At 39.0% G+C, this 18,652-nt stretch overlaps 1 protein-coding gene across 1 annotated transcript; it reads right to left on the reverse strand.

Moving 5' to 3' along the window:
* Positions 1–5,603: 5,603 nt before the first annotated feature.
* On the reverse strand, positions 5,604–18,339 carry LOC135155262 (cell adhesion molecule DSCAM-like). Its single transcript, XM_064104188.1, has 13 exons — positions 18,255–18,339; positions 16,821–17,165; positions 15,007–15,345; positions 14,102–14,434; positions 12,446–12,754; positions 12,085–12,201; positions 10,825–11,025; positions 9,559–9,846; positions 8,696–9,010; positions 7,746–8,039; positions 7,275–7,391; positions 6,400–6,434; positions 5,604–5,978 (listed from the first exon to the last, which is right to left on the reverse strand). The coding sequence occupies exons 1-13, from the start codon at positions 18,337–18,339 to the stop codon at positions 5,604–5,606; spliced, it is 3,153 nt and encodes a 1,050-aa protein (XP_063960258.1).
* Between the last annotated feature and the right edge of the window lie 313 nt (positions 18,340–18,652).

An 18,652-nucleotide genomic window follows, 5' to 3' on the forward strand; every position in this document is an offset into this window, starting at 1 on the left:
TGGTGATATTGATGGTTGATTAATTTCAGAAACAACAATACACATACAGCAGTGAATGGCTGAAATGTGTTTACAAAAGTTTCAAATATACAATATAAAATACAGTTTCAAAATAATACATTGAATAGAGCCGGTAAGATTGCTAGAAAAGTGTTAATATGAGTACTAATTTGAAACTGAATGATGGAGGGTAATTAATTCATCAATTATAACCCCAGGGGGGGGGGGGGGCAGTCAAATTATTGCTGTACACACGAGTGACCAAAACAAACGCATTTAAAGGGGTGTTTTTCAGTTTTGGACACGGGCCGCGCGTGCACTCGTTATGGGTATCAAAAACACCGTTTTTCAAAAAAATGAGGGGGTAGTTTTGAAAAACTGGTCAATGGTCAATCGCAGGGTCAAAAGTATTTAGGGTATGTTTTTTTCCAAAGCTTTTTCTTAAAGACTAGCCAAACGTGTTTAGGGTACGTTTTTTCCCCCAAGCTTTTTCCCCGGTGTCATATTCTAGCGACAACTTGTTTAGGGGTCAAAATTTGCAAATAAAGCCCGCAAAAAAACTTGTTTAGGGGGTTATTTTGCACACAGAGAAAAACTCGTTTAGGGGTGTTTGGAAATAATTTGGCCACGCGTGTGTACAGTAATACATTTGAATGGCCGGGATTATCACAACAATTCACCTTAAAATAAAACTGATAATTTATTCTAAATTATAACCTCGCACATGTCAGAAAAATGATAAACAGATCAATTTGCTAGAAAGATGACATCCAGTGATTTTGTGGAAAATTGATATAATTATTGAGTCGATATAGATGGAGAAATCACTGGAAAAGTGAGAAGTACATGCGTTTCTTAAGCAGTGAAGATGTTATGGACGTTGGGTCCGTTTCACGAAACTTGTTATAAAAAAAAATTACAAGTTACCAATACCAGTTAAAAACTACTGAAGTCCTTCACTCTGATTGGCTGATGGGACATTTGTTATCAAAATTGTGCATTTAATGCGACATTTTATACAGCGCTTTATACAAATTACATTTGTCTCTAAGCGCTGCATACTACTACCCCTGCTCTAGCACGGCTATCCTGATCGGACGCTCGAGCACTCAAGGAATTCCTTCCTACCGGGTACCCATTTACTACACCTGGGTGGAGAGTGGGAAATGTAGATAAACGCCTTGCCAAAGGACGCTTAGTGATTCGAACCCCGGACCTACTTGTAGTTCAAAGTCCGGAGACGTATCCACTGAGCCACAACACCCCTATTTCTTATCATAGCAAGTCTCTATTAAACGGGACCCAGATAATGATTGAGTGATGATGGATGGTTTTCTCTTTATTATCTCCATTCCCGAAATTTTATTAGAAATACTTTTTCAAAATTGTGAGCGGGTCTTTTTCAGGATTGGCTAATTGGGAATGTGCATACATGGCTATCAAAGGTACATGTAGATTGCAATCCCCAACCCCAAATAAAAATACGATATTCCCTTCCTAAAAGTGTCACATTGTTATCCACCTCTCTCCAGACCTGTACATAGACACCCACACAAATATCTTTCCCAATCCAAACACACACACGCGCTCTCTTACGCACACACACACACTCCCGCTATCAGGCATAGAACCCACTCTCCCGTCTTCCCACCCCACCCCTTATATCTACCCTTCATGCTCACACAAAATAAGTAGGCCTACATGTAGGTCTCGCCACACTATATGATCCAATCACAAGAACGAAACCGAATCCAAACCGACCGATGGTATGAGCCATTTAAAACAACCTATTGGCTTAATTTGGTCGGTCTGTTGTCAGGGTGACGCGACATGATATTTGCTCCGGCGACAATTGCTTCGGGCTTTATTTCGCCTAAAAGATATAGGGTTAGGTTTAAGAAAGGGTACAGTGTTAAATCCAGTGTTGAAGTTGGTCAATCCATTAGTGTGTGGAATTTATAGTGGAGCAATTGTCGCCGGAGCAAATGTCATGATGGAGCCCTCACCGCTTATGCTCCAATCACACGAACAAAACCGAATCCAACCCGACCGATGGTATGTCATTGGTAATAACCTATTAGCCTTGGTCGTTCAGGAGTCTGGTTCACTGATATGACTGTGGCCCGAGTACAGGAGTTCCATGACATTTGCTCCAGCGACAATTGCTCCGCTATAAATTCCACACACAGATGGAATTACCAACTTTTATTTATTTCGTTTTGTTTACCCAGGGTAACCCCATCAGTGGACTAAGCACTGTTTTTCTTGGGGGCCCTGCATACAAGTAACAAATACAATAAATACAAACAATGAGAAAGTATTAAACAAGGAAGAAAATATGTTCAAAGAGACAAGCAACCTGCAGGACATACACACAGACTTACTGAAATACATGTGTATATATGTATATAGAACAAAAGTCAACATATTGTCTAAATTGATAACTTTAATCTTGGATATATCTGTATTGTACTATATCTTAAACCCAACCCTAAACCTATACTCTATTGCAACCCTAACCCTATCTTTACCGGATCAGTTGTCGCAAGAGCAAAAGTCGTGTCGCCTTGAAAATAACCTAAGCATCTGTGGTTTGTTTCACCGGCATGACTGTGTCCCGAGACAGGTGTTCCATGGCATTTTATACTCCGGCGCGCCGCTGCAACGATTGCTCCGCTATAAATTCCAAACACGAATGAAATGACCAACTTTAATCTTGGATTTAACAATATACCCTATCCTAAACCTAACTCTAAATCCTAAACATAAATCCCTATTGCAACCCTAACCCTACGTCTTACACGAAATTAAACTCGGAGCAATTGTCTCAGGATCACATGTGGTGTCACCTTGAAAATAACCTACATAAGACGTGGTCTGTTTCACCGGCATGACTGAGTCCTCAGAAAGGGAGCTATCATCAATGGTTCAGACCAGCCTGGGGTCCGTTGCAGAAAGAGTTTCGTTTAAACGCAAGACAAAAAATCAATCGCAAGTCCCAAATGCGCGCTGTTGATTGGTTGAAAATCAGGTTGCGCATGATTTATAGAGTATTACGATTGATTGCAACTCTTTCTGCAACCGGCCCCAGGGCAGGCAGGTGTAAGGCTATAATGACGGATAGCATGCTCTGCATCCCAACACCTTTCTGCATCAGACGATCATATGGTGGTGTTGCGTCGGTTTAGCCTGACGTGGTAGGTGACAAATGAAAGAGCTCCCTACTCCTTCAAACCCATATTACAACGATGGTCTCATCCAGTTCGAAATGTCGGTCATCACTTGTTAAACGAGCTTGAAAGAGATAGGGAATTGATGTTATTATTGACATTGGGGGTGGATCCAGAATTTCGTGGGTATGGTAGCCTCGAGGGGTGGGCGGCCGGTGCAATTAAATTTGAAATCATTATATAATAGGTTTTTCCCAAACTGTAAAGTATGCTTCTTATTCTACAGTAGTTAAATACATGGTTCCTTTCAGATTTATCAGAATACTCTCATTACACACATCTTGTTTTCCATATGAATAAAGGCGGGCAAAGTATAGGCCTACCTTCGCATTCCTCTCACCCGTGAGCACACACTCAGTGCAATTCAAATCTCTCGCATATTAAACCTATTGTAAAGACGGAGGAGGGGGAAAGGAAGGGGGCTGTTTGATCACGACGAAAGATCGACACAAACGACACTAATTTATTTCTACTGCTAATTTTTGCACGAAATTATAATTCATAATTTACAAAGCAGCACAAAAGTGATACTTTTGGTAAACTCTTTACCGGATTCTGATCTATTTAATCAAAAAAATATTCGGTATCATAATGTATTTTTCTTGTATATTAAATTTTTCCGACTTTTTGTTTTTATTTATGTTTTTATTTGTTGTTATTCGTTTCTTCGTACAAAACCATTTACACTTGTCATTATCCTGCAATTGTAAAAAAAACTATTAAAATACATTAATATTTAGCATGCTATATATTGCAGGTTTTACCATCATCAGTTTTAGATCTTTTTTCGTGTTCTTTCGTGGATATTTACCAAACATGATTACTAGTAAGCTATAAATAGATACAATCTAAAAAGACGTAAGTTTCCATTTACATGTTTTAGTAGGCATAGTAGTAGTAGCAGTAGTAGTTACTGTAGTACCGTAGTAGAATTAGTAGTAGTAGTAGAAACATTTATTTCACGAATAAAACATTAAGAGCAAACACAATTATACAAAAAGTCTTACATTATTTACATAGTACAGTTACAAAATATTTATAAAAACAAATCGAATATGCTGAATTAGTCATTACTAGCTAGCTGTGCCAACCACGGCACTGTTGTTCCAGTAAAAAAGAAGAATAGATAAAAGATAGGGTGAGAAGAGAGTCAAGGAAAGGTAAATATAAACATAGCAGAGTTCATATATACGAGGAAAACATTATACTCGAAATAGTAACAGTAGTATATAAACACATAATTGTTTATATTTATACATATAATTAGCATAAAAATACACCAAAAGTTATTACAAATGGCGCCGTTAAGCTCCATCCTTCGAAATCCCCCCCAAAAAAAGTTTGTCAAAAAGATCGAGCATGAGCAGGAAGATTATTACAAATATGGCTCCTCTACATAATGATGGTCCTTTTCATAAATTCAGTATGGGGTTTAGGGGTTAAAAGCATATCTCCAGAACGCAGGTTGTATTCATAGGCGGATGTTTTGAAGCAGTCTGAAATACAGTCAGTATAGTCATTTCATTTAGGGATTTAAACATTATTCTAGATTATGCTAATTATTTTCTCCTTTCAGCGAGGGTATTCCAATAGGGGTCATTTTTAAAGCATTCGATATAATATTGGTCCTATGAAATGCACGATTATTTACAAAATCAATTGACCTGCACGGTTTTTTAGTTTTTGTCATCTTTTCGTTAAGTACTTCCTAGCTGAGCCATAGATGGTTCAGGGCTGGCGGAACATATTTTTGTGTGTTGTTTTTTTTTTTTTTTTTGGGGGGGGGGGGGTGGGGCAAAGCGAAAAAAGGCACTTATTATGTCAATATGGGCATTTTGGTGCAGACGAATATTTTCACCATGATTATCATCTGCGTAAAGTAGTTGTGTGTTTTGTAGTAATTAAGCTGAGCAAAGCCCTTTCGAAGTGATTTCTGATTGATGAGATATACACACACATATATATATATATATTGTAAAGAAATGGATGAAGAGAACAATGGTAGGCGTAGCTTAAATCAATGTTCCCCAGAGCTATCTACCCTTTGGAAAAATTGGTGATGCCGAAAAATGTCTCTGCCGGGAATCGAACCCGAGCCCCCAGCTTTGAACGCCGGTGCCTTAACCACTAGACCACAGAGACGGGTTAGTGGCTAGGGCGACCCCGATCCGATTGACCGTTAGATAGAGCCGCCTGTCATGGCGGCTTGTCATTGTTCGAAACCCACCTTCACCCGACAAAGGAAATTATAATTGGTATAGTGTCGAAAATCTGACGGTCAATCGGATCGGGGTCACCCTAGCCCCGGTTCCTCCATCCTTTAGATGGTTAAGCATAGTGGGGACGGATACAGCACACACGGTAGCTAAATGTTTACATTCCTATTTCCATGTAGGTATTGAAACCTTTTTGCAAGGCGGAAGACGCATCGTCATACTCGGCACTAATACATTCGTAAGAAACATTGGCGTCTGTATTTCCGTATGCAGCCGCGGGTGCCTTTCGTGTAGGACCAGGACTACATTTTTCAAGGTTCCGTTTCTTTTGCCCGGTTACTTGGTCTGACTTTTCAATATTCATATAGACAGTTCCAGACTTATCTTGAGTAATACAAGAACCAATGCACTCGTAATCTTGGTCGCCAGGAATAGGCTTCAGACCCATGTAGAGGCTAGTAGTTGGGCCTGGTGAGCATGGTGATAGAGATGATCGGTCCTTGTTAAGGTCTGTGTAGATTCTTTGCTCCACCTTTATGAAAAAAACAACGGTATTAAATGTTATCTCATAGTGCCTTTCAATGTTGAACTTATAACGACAACAAATCAATTAATGAAATTAAACATAAAACACCAATGAGAAAATATACCATGATAGCCTCTAATACAGAGCCCCATCTCACAAAGAGTTACAATTGATCCAATCAATCATAACTCTATGGAAATCCATCAGTGTCATAATTTTTTGTACAAGAAATATGCGAAATGTCCTTTGTAAACAAAAGAGAACCTACCGAACTGTCAATAAATCAATGAACTTATGGATATACATTCATATCTAGGAACAATTTTGAGCAAACATGCATTTTGAATGTTGACTTTGCTGGCTTTCCATAGTACTGTTGAACGGATCAATCACAACTTTTTGTAAGGCAGGCCCCATGTCTACTTACCGTTTGGTTTCCACGTTGGATGTCTTCTCCCTTCCCTGCAAGTACGGAATCAGATGAGGTAAGATGTATGTAAAAGGAAAGAAAAAGGTATAGGGAATTAGTCCGGACTTTCTGATCTGAGGGGACTTTGCCTGATACATGCATCATCATTTTTATTCCAACTCCAGTCAACCAGGCGGGTAGGCACACTGCACTGTTCCCCTTATTGATGATTCTCTATTTCGTTCGGTTGATTCTTATATTTAATCATGACAAAAATAATAGGTAAACATTATTACTTCTTACTTTTAGCTCTGTATATTTCTCCATCAATTATAATTCCCTGATTATAGGTTATAAAAAAGGGACCTATACAGCACACGCTTCGTAACAAAATCTCCGCTTTCTTAACCCGTTCCACCGTAATTTGGCACTGGGAAGCGGGGGATGCTGAAGCACGCCAAGATTTATGGAGGGGGGGGGGGGCTGGGGGGGGGGGGTGCTGCGTATGTTATCCATCATAGGCAGCACCCTCAGGAAATGGGGTTGGGGGTTGGTAAGCTAAAAAGTAGAAATTTAACCAAAATCACCTTCAACTTTGGAATAAAAACCTTTTCGCTTTTGCTTGTCAATTCTTTTTCTGACCAAAATCAATTTCATTTTAAAGTGAAATCCATGGTTTTTTGGCTTGTCATTTAAAAAAAACCCAAATCACCTTCATTTTTTTTTTCAAAAACAGTACCCTCTCTTAAAAAAGCTAGAGTTCTACCGGATTTGTATCACTTCACTCTACACAGTCCTGGTTTCGGCATTGTAAAATTAAGGCTTTATGTGAACGTCGGTATTATGGTTAAAGTTGACAAAATTAAACAACTTGCCCTTTTTTCGTTTCCTACAGCCTAACGCCCCACAGAAGTGCATTGCAACCAGTACGGTAAGTAGGATTAGAACAACAGCACCCGTCACTCCAAGGGCGATTGGTAAGACTGGTGTTTGCCTCGGTGCCGTAGAGTCTAAGAAAAAAAAGGATGTCAACTCTATATATGAATAATACAAGTTTATACATTAAGCAGACAAAATAAAATACACTCTTTATGTTACCGAGGTGTTGGGTGGGGATACACCCCCCCCCCCTTAAAAGGGAACTGTCGGGGGTAAAAAAAAAACTTATGAAAGATCACACCCAAACACACACCTCTTTTCATATTGTTATAGTAAAAAGTGCACAATGTCTATAAAAATCTTATCAGCCAATCAAATTGAACGATTTCAGTAGCTTGTAACTGTTTTTGCATAATGCTATAACAAGATTCGTGAAACGGGGCCCAGGACTTTGTCGGATTCATCTCACTTCTGAAGGAACTTACCACTTGTGGAAGCCATGGTTTCTACTGCACTGCTGGTGCCCAATCTATTGACTGCCCACATGGTCAACCGGTACCAAGTGGATGGATGTAGCCCAACCAGCCTACAAGATGTTCCTGTCCGGTTGATGAGAGCACCACAACCATCCTCATCCACTTGGGTGTTGTTCGGACAGTACTGCAGAGTGAATGCTTGCCGGTGTCCACCATCAAAACCGGGTTGCCAAGTAACGAAGAGGGTTGAAGATGTAGTCCGATTGTGCTCGACGAACATCAGAGAAGGGGGGTCAGGGATAGCTGTATACAGACGTACATGTACAAAGTCGATATTAACTAATCAGTGGCGTAATGAATAAAAAAAAATTGAGGGGGCGAAACATGGTGCAGGTATAAAATGTTGCAAGCAAGCGAGCAAAGATTTCGTCATTCTTATTACAAAAATCAAATTTTGTGATATATTTTGACTTAATATTCAGAGACCATATACTCTTTCCTTTTTTTTCTATTCCACCTTCTTTCTCGATCGTAACTTTCATTTTACTCATTTATTTATTCATTTTCGTTTTCTTCTTCTTCTTTTTTTTTTTTTTGGGGGGGGGGGGGTTAAGCGCCCCAAGGCCCCCCATCTGGAGGCCACTTAAACTAGTTGATCGGTTGTGACCATTATTTTTAATTCAAAATTAAGCCTATGCAAAATCGGTTAAGGGCCTATGAGCAGAGCCCACTTGAAAGGAAAGGAGAAAAAAGAGAGAGATAATCAATGATAATCGATTGGTATAAAGGAGGAGACCCGAGGAGAATACGAGATTGGAGTAAACCCGCGCACGGCTCGAGGCCTATTTTAGTAGTTCCCCCTTCTTTGTAAAATCCCGGTGTAAAATGTGCAGGTCAATGTTTTACTTTATATTCCTTGCATAATACTCGTGCTTACCAGACATGTTTGATGGACTTACATGTTGCGTTGAGATTAATGACAGCTTCAACTCTTCCTACGACGTTAACTGCCGTGCACCTGTAATTACCGTGATCAATGTCGGGCTGCACATCGAAAATCTTCAAGGTACTCGTGACTGTGCTCTCATAATCACTGTACTTCATCTCATTATTCACCACCAGCGTCCTGTCAAAGAGCTGTGCGGAATGGTTGCCAAGCCTCTCCCAGTTGACAACAGGGCTTGGGTTGGCTTTTATGACACAGGTTAGAGTGGCATTTTGACCCTCGTCGGCCGTTTCCCGGAGGTTGTCATTGCTTAGAAAGGTGGGCGTAACTGAAAAGGTAGCAGATCCAAATATTATATCTTTATGAATGGAAACTGATGCTGATGCACATCTTTACTTTTTTATGGTAGACCTTTCTATTCTTTTGTACCAACGGTGTATCATGGCCATGTATACAGCCGCTTGATAAAACAAATTTGTTGATTAGGCCACTATGTGGGAGAATGTCTGTAGGTGTATGATATACAAATGCAGCGCACATGTTTTACCTAATCATTGGTTAACGACGGAACATGTATGTTGGGTAAGATAGTGCAAAATAAGACTGCATAATGTTGTGTAAATCTGTACCCGTATAAAAAAAACTAACAAAAACTTTGGACCAAATATTTTATCCTACATGTATGTTCCTGATATGGGATAATTCTTTTCCCCAACGTCTGTTAAAGTGCAAACATGTCTTAATAATACAACATCTAATGAATTGTAGCTGGCTTCGATTGTGAAGTACTGAGTTCGATTATGAAGTATTTGCTTGCCTTTATTAATTCGACATTTTCTATTAATGTGGCTACATTTATAAGCAATGTCCTCTTACATAGCACGACAAGTTGACCATAATTGCTGCTCATTGGTGGAATGTTGTTATTAGCGATGCATCTGTACACCCCTACATGGTGTCTTCTTACATCTCTGAACCTTAATATCTGTGAGCCATCCTCTTTGGTCATCTGGTCAAGCATCAAACCTTCGTTGTCCGCCATCACCCAGGTCAGAGCCGGTCTGGGATTGCCTTCGGCTCTACAGATGAATTCTAGGTCCGCAACGCCCTCGAAAATTTGGCGAGCAGTTATGCTTCTGGAGATAATGGGTTCTTCTGGTGGAACTGTGGAGAGCGATGATAGCAGCACATCATCGGTAAATGCATATAAACCACCAGAAGAACGTATGACAAAATTCGAATAAATGTATAAAATACAGTTTCTTCAGGTCGCGTTGCTAGGAATTATTATATTTTAGAACAACGAGAACAAAACCAGTTCAATGTAGAAGATCCTTGAATCTTATCCTGCATTATACAGCAACGAGTTTATCAATACTGTGCTGCACTCAACCCAGGTAAGGTAAGGACAATGACATGGCATTAATTTATTCTTTGAAACGCTGAGCATTTAACAGATGTTCTTAGACTTAGTGGTAATTATGGCATTATATTAGTTGTTCTTAGTAGTGTTATAAGCAAATATATATCTGAAAACTTGCTTCAACATAAACTGGTGCTCAATAATTTTGTTAGGAAACCCGACCAGAAAATTGTGTTTTAGATTTACTCGTGAAGTCAGGCAATTAAGATAAGATTATCATTATCTTGCTTCCACTGTTGAAACAATTTTTGAGATCAACAGACATAACAGGGGCCGCGGAATGGTTTTGAAAGAAGGGGGGGGGGGGGAATGAGCCGAAAGTGGGGCTGAGCATGCCAAAAAATCTTAATCAGATGGTAATTTTTACGTTTTTAAACGGTTTTGATACAAGTGCGGGGGCCCAACAGCCCCTACAGCCCCGTTTTCGCGGCCCCTGTATCTTAAGTGAAAAGACCAAATGCCACCATGGCAACAGTCAGCGCGACGAGACCGACTCCAGGCTGAACAAACCTTTTACGTTATATCCAGACACACACTTAGACAGTATTCAGGGGCCCGTAACACAAAACTTAGCAATGATCGTAGAACATTTTTCTACGATTGATTCCATTGACTACAATGTACAATCAATCGTGAAAATCAAGCGTACGATGAATCGCTAACCTGTTACGGGACCCAGGTCATGATTGTTCAGTTGGAAAACTGTATCCCCTACTCACATTTGACATCAGGAACGCAAGGTTCTGAGCAGACGGTAGAGTCACATGATGGACCGACAATGGTACAACACTTGAAGTTCTGTCTGTAGTCTTGTCGAGTGAAGTTTCTCATGTAGCTTAGAGTGGTATGGGTTCCTAATGGTTCGGAGCTCTCCTCATAGTAAATCTCCAAGTCGTTTGGCTCATTAATGGTTACAACCCCTACAGCAAGTGTGACAGTACAATTATGCCTGATGTTTTATTTCATAACAATTATTACTTTCTATTATTTTGATTTAAAATAAAGTAAACAAATTTCCCATTTACTTGCAACGGCTACCCACAACATTAATTGCGTCCTTAGTCTCAAACCATTTATAGTTTGAATAAGCTTTGTACATTTTTTGTATATCGTTAAATTTTAAGCGTCCGTAATTTTTATTCTGTCGAACAAAAAATAATGTGAAATGAAATATTTTCAATCTATTATATGAATAACAGGGGATAAATAAAAAATTCCATTTCCCTGTCATTCTCCTGACAGCGCAACAATTGCAAATTTACTTTATCAGTTAATTTTGTCCTTTTCTCTCTCTTTCCCAACATTCAGATCGCTCCTTATACACTCGGGGCACACGGGCATCAACACATGCAGGTGATCAAAAAAGAATAAACAAGAGAAAGAGAAAAAATGGCATTGAAACACAAGTCTTGGTAGCTAAAACTGTATTTACATAATTATGATATCCTATTTTTTCATAAATAAAGCAATTGGAAGCTATTTATCTTTATGTAATTTTGCCCCTGCCTGGAAATCAAATGAAATAGTCAAGTTTGTACAAAATTTAACAGTTCATCAGTAGAAATTGGTTGCCATTTCGTCAAAGAAACACTGTTTAACTCCCATAATTTTGCTTTTGAAAATGGGGGGGGGGGGGGTTCGACCGAAGGCCCCCTTGCTAGAGGCTTGGTGTGGATATTGTTTATTCATTAGGAATATTCAATAATAAATCACCTTTATGCAGGGTTCCGGCAATTGGGAATGTCATCATTAATCTGAATTGATATCTTTATACTAAACTTGTACTTGAAGTATAATAAATGGGATTGGAGTGCCTTAGGAGGCTAGCCATGCTGACACAAGGGTAATATAGAATGCAATGCTTAGGAATATTTTATTAAATGTTACATGCAAAAGTTTCATTTCATTAATATAATTATTACAGTTTTGTGACCATGTAGGAAATGACCCTCTCCTAAATGTTTGCAAGTGAAATATACCTTGGATCCAGACTAGATTAGATGCAGGATTGCTGGCCCCGGATCTACAAACAATGACCTCTGATGATCCCGCTTCAACATCAGGACAGATGGTTACCTCAACGGTTGTTGGACAGTCTAATCGTAGATAGTACAAAATAGTTATCAGAGATCTGTTTTATAAAGTTGTGATGCAAAGGCACAGATAATTCATAAGGATTTAAACGAAAGTTTGATAAATAGTTCAGAGAAGCAGAAGAATATACAGGTGCATTAAAGGACCCCAATACAATGTGTATCACTATGGTATAAATAAAACCATCGCTACCCTTGTACACCTCCATCACATCCCAATCCCACAAAATACAATCCCACAACTTACAATTGACCACTAGGGTATCACTCGTCACTCTCATCGGCTGCGAGAGCTGGTCATGGATGACACTGCACTGCAACACCAGCCCGTTGTCCTCCCTCAGAGGCAGGTACCGCAATTGACTCAAGGCGTCAATACGGTTGCTGGCGTCTGCGGATACCTGAAGCGTTGCATGCGCACTGATGTTCCTGGTCCCAATGAACCATTGAAAGGAGGGGGATGGGTGGCCATTGTCGGCTTCGCAAGTGATAGAGGTTTCCTGGTTTTCATTGATGGCGTCTGGGATACCGCTGATTACTGGTGGGTCAGGTGGACCTGGTCAGACACACGTTAAATATAAGGAAGCGACATCACGGTTCTTTGTTAGTATTCGTAAATGTTTCAAGACGAGTGAAGAATCGACCAAGTGTCTTTCTGGTGACAACTGTTATAAGCTACTAAAATCCTTGTATCTAATTGGCTGAGAGGAAATAGATAAATGGAAATAACTGAAACTATGGTTTGTGAAACTGTTCCCCTGTATACTAAGTTACCATCTACCAAAGATAGTACGGAAGACGTATCACTGATTTTACCAATGGGTCAGATGATCATGATCAGAGAATGGGGAAGGAAACAGTGTCACCTACTGATTATGCCGAGTTATATTACTTATCGAAAATTTGTGATGATTATTGAGGGTATTGATATCTTAGAATCATGACTTTTTAAAATATAAAATCATCTTGGGAAGATTATGAAGTCTCGACTGTTAAGAATTAGTTTTGATGCAACATCGGAGTAGTCAATCAATGTAAAAGATATGCAGATGATGCTGTTGTGAATAGTTACTACGACAAATAACTACAAAATGTAATTAACGCTGTAGTCGTGGGAAGAAGAAATGTTTGCTGATAAACCGCAAAAAAAAATTGTTTTTGTCTTCTCGAAGACATCACAAATGCCACAGTTGAAGCGAATGCAGCCATGATGTAACTGGTGGTTTTGCAGAGTTTACTTAATTATATGTAGCACAACCTTATGTAGCACGGCCACATCTGATGGAAGATGTTAAAAGGAAATCCAGCGACCGGTCTCGAATAGCAATAGCTGCATTCAAGATCATCATGGAGAGAGTACTGAAAACTTGAACTACTAGTCTTCCCACCAGACTTAGATTACCTGTTGTCTTGCTATAATTTGATCTCAGTTGTTTCATAGATCTAAATGCTAGACTCTAAACAAGGTTATGCAATAGCGTTTGAAAGATAATTAAATGTGTTTTTTTCCGCATATTATGATGGACATGTCAGTAATAATTTTAGGCCGCACTCTTAACAAGCATGCTTTAGAGTAAATCGCGCTTACTATAAATGGAATGAGTTTACGTGTACACCAAGGCGTGACACTCCACTCAGGGCTGATAGTGATGCCACTGGTATACGGTCTATTAACATACGCCGATGCCAAGAAAGAGAGGGACATATTTTGGAGAGAAACGTTAGATTCTGATATGCCAGTTTAATGAAATAGAGTGGTAGTAGGTCTACACAAAATTTTGGATTTTTTAATTTCCGTACTCACTAATAAACAATTTTTTTCTGTTATGTATAGGGAAAGATTCATGTGATATGTTATAATATCTAAATTTCTTAGGAGGTCAGCTTAAGAATTTCATCGTACCATCGACGGAGAGTCTAATACCAACGCCACGGCTGATGCCAAAGGTGGTCGCTTGGCAGCGCAGAAACTGTCCATGATGTTCTCTAGAAGGTTGGATGATGATGCTACTTGACGCATCCTGTAAGCGACTGTCGTTAGCACTTGGGGAATACTCCGGTGTACGGACCCCGGACGTTACATGTACCCCATCGAGGTACCATGTAATTGCAGAGGCTGGTCTTGTTCCAATGCTCTTGCAGGTGACGATGTTCGCGGAGCCTTCATCAAGGGTTAGTGTTCCACCGTTAGAAATGATGGCGGCATTGAAAGCGATGGTCACATTCGTTGGTGGCACTGGATAGAACAATGACAGTACTGATGAAAGAAGGGCCATGGATATCTCGATGGAAGGGGAGGGGGGGGGGGGGGGTGACGGTGAAACATCCCCACAGGACGATGGCAAGGGATATACAGGTATATATATTTAAATCTTGGTCAAAAATGTACTCAAGATCAACGTCGTTGGATGTCTTTCAACAACGTGTGGTAATACAAATGGTATTAATCATTTTTTTTTTACATTTTGTATTACTCGAAGGCATTTTTTAAATGAGTGTCATTCTTTTTTTTTCCTTAATTACTTTAATTTTCCTGATTAAATATCATCAGCAGACGTCATGTCAAAACTTGATTGTTTTATTGATATAATATGTATTTTCATTAGGATTAAATACAAATCCAAATACTAAAATTTATAAACCCCAACTTGCTATATATTGTCTAATTTACACAATAATATGATAAAGGCTCTATCAAGAAATATGTTGCTATGGTTCATTATTTGTGTGAGTAAGGGCGTTGGTGTGTACGTGGATGAGGTTGTGTGTGTGTGTGTGTAAGAGGATTGGGGCTAGTTTCAGGCCTACCTTGTACATCAAGCTGAATGAATTTGGTCAACGGTGTCACAAAAGCGGGATGTGACGCTTCACAAGTGACCGCTGTCAGATGGTCAGCCATCGATGGAATGAAGGTCACCTCTCTACTGGACATCGTCAGCTTACTACCGGTCACTGGCTGGTCAACCGTATCATCCTGGGTGATACGAGCGGTGGTGGACGTCCACTCGAGGTCTGCAGGGGGGTTGGCACCGGGTTGAGTTGTGCAGGTAAAGGTGTGTGTTTGGCCAGACAGGACGGGGACGACAACACCTTGTCCGTGGCCAACAGATGTCATTGTGTCCGAGAGTTCTATGCTTACAGGTGGAACTAGGGGGAGCAAGTAAAAAGAACGTGATTTCATTAAAGATAATTGTGGGCATTGGCGGATCCATGGGGGGGGGGGGGGAAGCCGGCCCGTGTCCCCCCCCCCCATTTGAGAGGCAAAATTAAAATCTGTGATGTAAAAATGCTGTTAAAATGGAAGTGTGCCCCCCCCCCCTTGAAAGTGAAGACTTCATTTACATCATTTACTCTGTATTACAAAGATCAACATTCACATCGTCATATCATCGGATATTTGCTTTAATTTGTTGTGGGTATGGCATTTTAAATTGACTTGGAAAGTTGTTGCCAGTTGCTATAATTGTTCCCTCGATATTGCATTACAGTTTCACGTAGGCCTATTAACTTTGGAACAGTGATAAGAAGAAATGACAAAATCATTACACTGTAAAGAACTTCAGTAGAGTTTCAAATGTAAAAAAAATATCAAATATCCCAAACCAGTGGATAATAAAATAGTTACTTCCCTTTTCAGAATAAAACAAGTTTAGATGATAATTCATTCTACAATATATTGCATATTATTGAAACCCAACAAAAGCTCTACACGTGTTATGAAATGCCTTAAATTTTCACATTTTCAAATACAATGCTTTTTTGGTTTTCCACATTTTTCTTATAAAAAAAATCTTGGCATTATAGGGTAGACCTTTAATGCAATCTAACATTCTTATTTCTTGGTATTTATCATTATTTTTCAGGAGGTTGCCTTTAGGTGTGTAGTTCATCAGCAGGTTCTTTTAATGTTCCAACGGAAATCAGGTCTGTTCCCGCACTTGGTATTTAATTCGGAACGTTTGCTCTAAAATCAGAGAGGGTATCTATACACAGGACAGATAACAGTCCTTACTTTATAAGAATACAAACAACTCTTTATGTTACTCCGTATGTTGCGTAGCCCAAATGATAATGATGTAGTAATGATAAAAAGCTATTAACTTGCATATAACATGGAATGATACAAGTGCTTTAAAATATATATATATCCCCTAAGAGATGATTCATATAAATAATTCATGCAGTAATCAAAGAGAACAAAAAGACATTTGAACTTCATTAAAAAGTCATTGTCATCAGTCATTGTCCCAAACAAATAGCCTACCCTCGCCGACGGGTGGGGAGGGGGTCACTGCCATTGACCAGTGGACAGCATCTGCGAGGATCGTCCTGAAAAAACACCCTATAGGGGAGGATTCAAGGGCAAGCCGCTAGGACATTCTAGACGCAGATTTCCCCCGAGATGTCCCAGATTTGCACACCCTAACCAGGCATTCTTGTGCAGATGTCCCACCAGATTTGAAAATTACATACTCTTTTGGCGTTTTAGGCCATCGTGATTTAGCAGTCTTTTTCTCATTTTGGCGTTATTGTGCACCTAGTCTCTTTTTTTCTCGCCGATACTGTCCACTCTCCAATGACATTGACCCCCCCCCCCTTCCTGGGAAATTAATATTACTCACCATTTACAATGAGGCGAGATGTACTCCCAGCAGTCCCATAGAATGAGGTCACTATACACTGATAAACATTGTCATCCTCCAAAGAGACATCTCTGATTGTCAAATTGCCGCTGGAAATTAAATCAACCTCCAAAGAATAATGGTCTGGATTTTGGTTCGATCTGATGCAAGCATTAGGACAACTGTACGCTGCTAACACACTTAAACCCATTTGCCATGAGAGAGAGGCAAAATACAAATCATCCGTCTTAGGCTCGTAACTGCAAACTAATGTCACCGTTTCTCCTTCTTTGGCGGATAGATGGTCAGGCGTTGATACGACTGTTTGCTGAGCAACTGTCACTGCTAGATATGTAAAAAAAAAATTAGAAAGCAAACTCTGAACAACCAGTACTAAAAAATTACTTGGGTAAAATTCAAGCATAAATTTCCTAGAATCTCTTAATTGTCACCCAAATTTGATAAAAGGGGAATTATATATATCGAGTTTTTTTTTTAAGTTCAAGTCCACCCCATAAAAATGCTGATTCGAATAAATAGAGAAAAAAAATCAAACTAGCATAGCACTGAATATTTCATAAAAATCAGATGTAAAATAAGAAAGTTATGACATTTTAAAGTTTCGCTTATTTTTCACAAAACAGTGATATGCGCAACTCAGTGACATGCAGATGAAACAGACGATGATGTCCCTCACTCACTATTTCTTTTGTTTTTTTATTGCTTGAATTATACATTATCTCAATTTTTGCAGATTTGACAATAAGGACCATTTTGCCTGAACCATATAGTAATAAACAATGCTACTAGTAATTTCACATGTTCAGGGAGGAATTAATTATTGTTTCACTTAACAATGAGGAGAAATTTATAATATTTTATAATAAAATACTAAAGAAATAGTGAGTGGATAACGTCATCAGTACCCTCATTTGCATACCGATCAGGATGTGCATATAACTGTTTTGTGAAATAAAGAGAAATTTTTAATGTAATAACTTTCTTATTTTACATCCGATTTTGATGAAATTTTTAATATTGCACTTCTTGGATTTTTCTCTTTTTATTAAAAACAATTTTTTGTTGGGGATGGACTTGTCTTTTAAAAAGAATATTATTATTATTTATAAAACGCACATCCATGAAACATCCATGAAAAGAGACCCCGATATAAATATTATGCTAAATTACTGGGTAAAGGTGCTGGCATAGTATGTTTTGGTAAAGCAGATTCAAGCATGAATGCCACTATCAATAAATACCATGTTAGCGATATATTAAAGCTTTTTACTAGCTTTCAAGGCAAAGCACATCTACAAAATAGTACGGAAAACGCACCCCCAAGGAAGATATAAAATTGTTTTCGTTTGTCGTTGTTCTTTTATTGCACCCCCCCCCCTTATGTTGGATCCGTCCCTGCATAGATGTACTCACCTAAATGCATCCACTGCGTCCAAATCATTGCTGTTAAGATCAGGATCACGGGGTGCTTATTATAAGCAGAAGCAACCATTGCCATTATTGCCTGTTAAGAGACAATTATTACTTATTTTAGATATTGATTTCGATATTCGAAAATTGTCCATGAATATCCAAATTCAATTGTCGTTCAATCCTTATAAAGAAACATCAAGCAGTATATTAATTTTCATCTTAAACAGACGATAAATTATTTAAAACCAACTTAGTGTCCTGGGGTCTTTGATTTTCTGAAAAAAAAACACATCTGTCTGATATAAAAGAGCACATGAACAATTCTGTGATGGGACGGTGAGTTACAGTTGAAAACTGATTTGCGCCTGCGTGACTCATAAATTGCGTCTGTCCATATC

The sequence above is a fragment of the Lytechinus pictus genome, chromosome 8, assembly GCF_037042905.1.
Source record: "Lytechinus pictus isolate F3 Inbred chromosome 8, Lp3.0, whole genome shotgun sequence".
Classification (NCBI taxonomy): Eukaryota; Metazoa; Echinodermata; class Echinoidea; order Temnopleuroida; family Toxopneustidae; genus Lytechinus; species Lytechinus pictus.

Coding starts and splice junctions, on each gene's coding strand:
- LOC135155262 (XM_064104188.1), bottom strand. CDS start 18,339: ATGGCAATGGTTGCTTCTGCTTATAATAAGCACCCCGTGATCCTGATC. Junction 14,435..15,006: donor CATTCAGCTTGATGTACAAG/GTAGGCCTGAAA, acceptor TGTTCTATCCAG/TGCCACCAACGAATGTGACC. Junction 11,026..12,084: donor TAATCTAGTCTGGATCCAAG/GTATATTTCACT, acceptor CACTTGCTGTAG/GGGTTGTAACCATTAATGAG.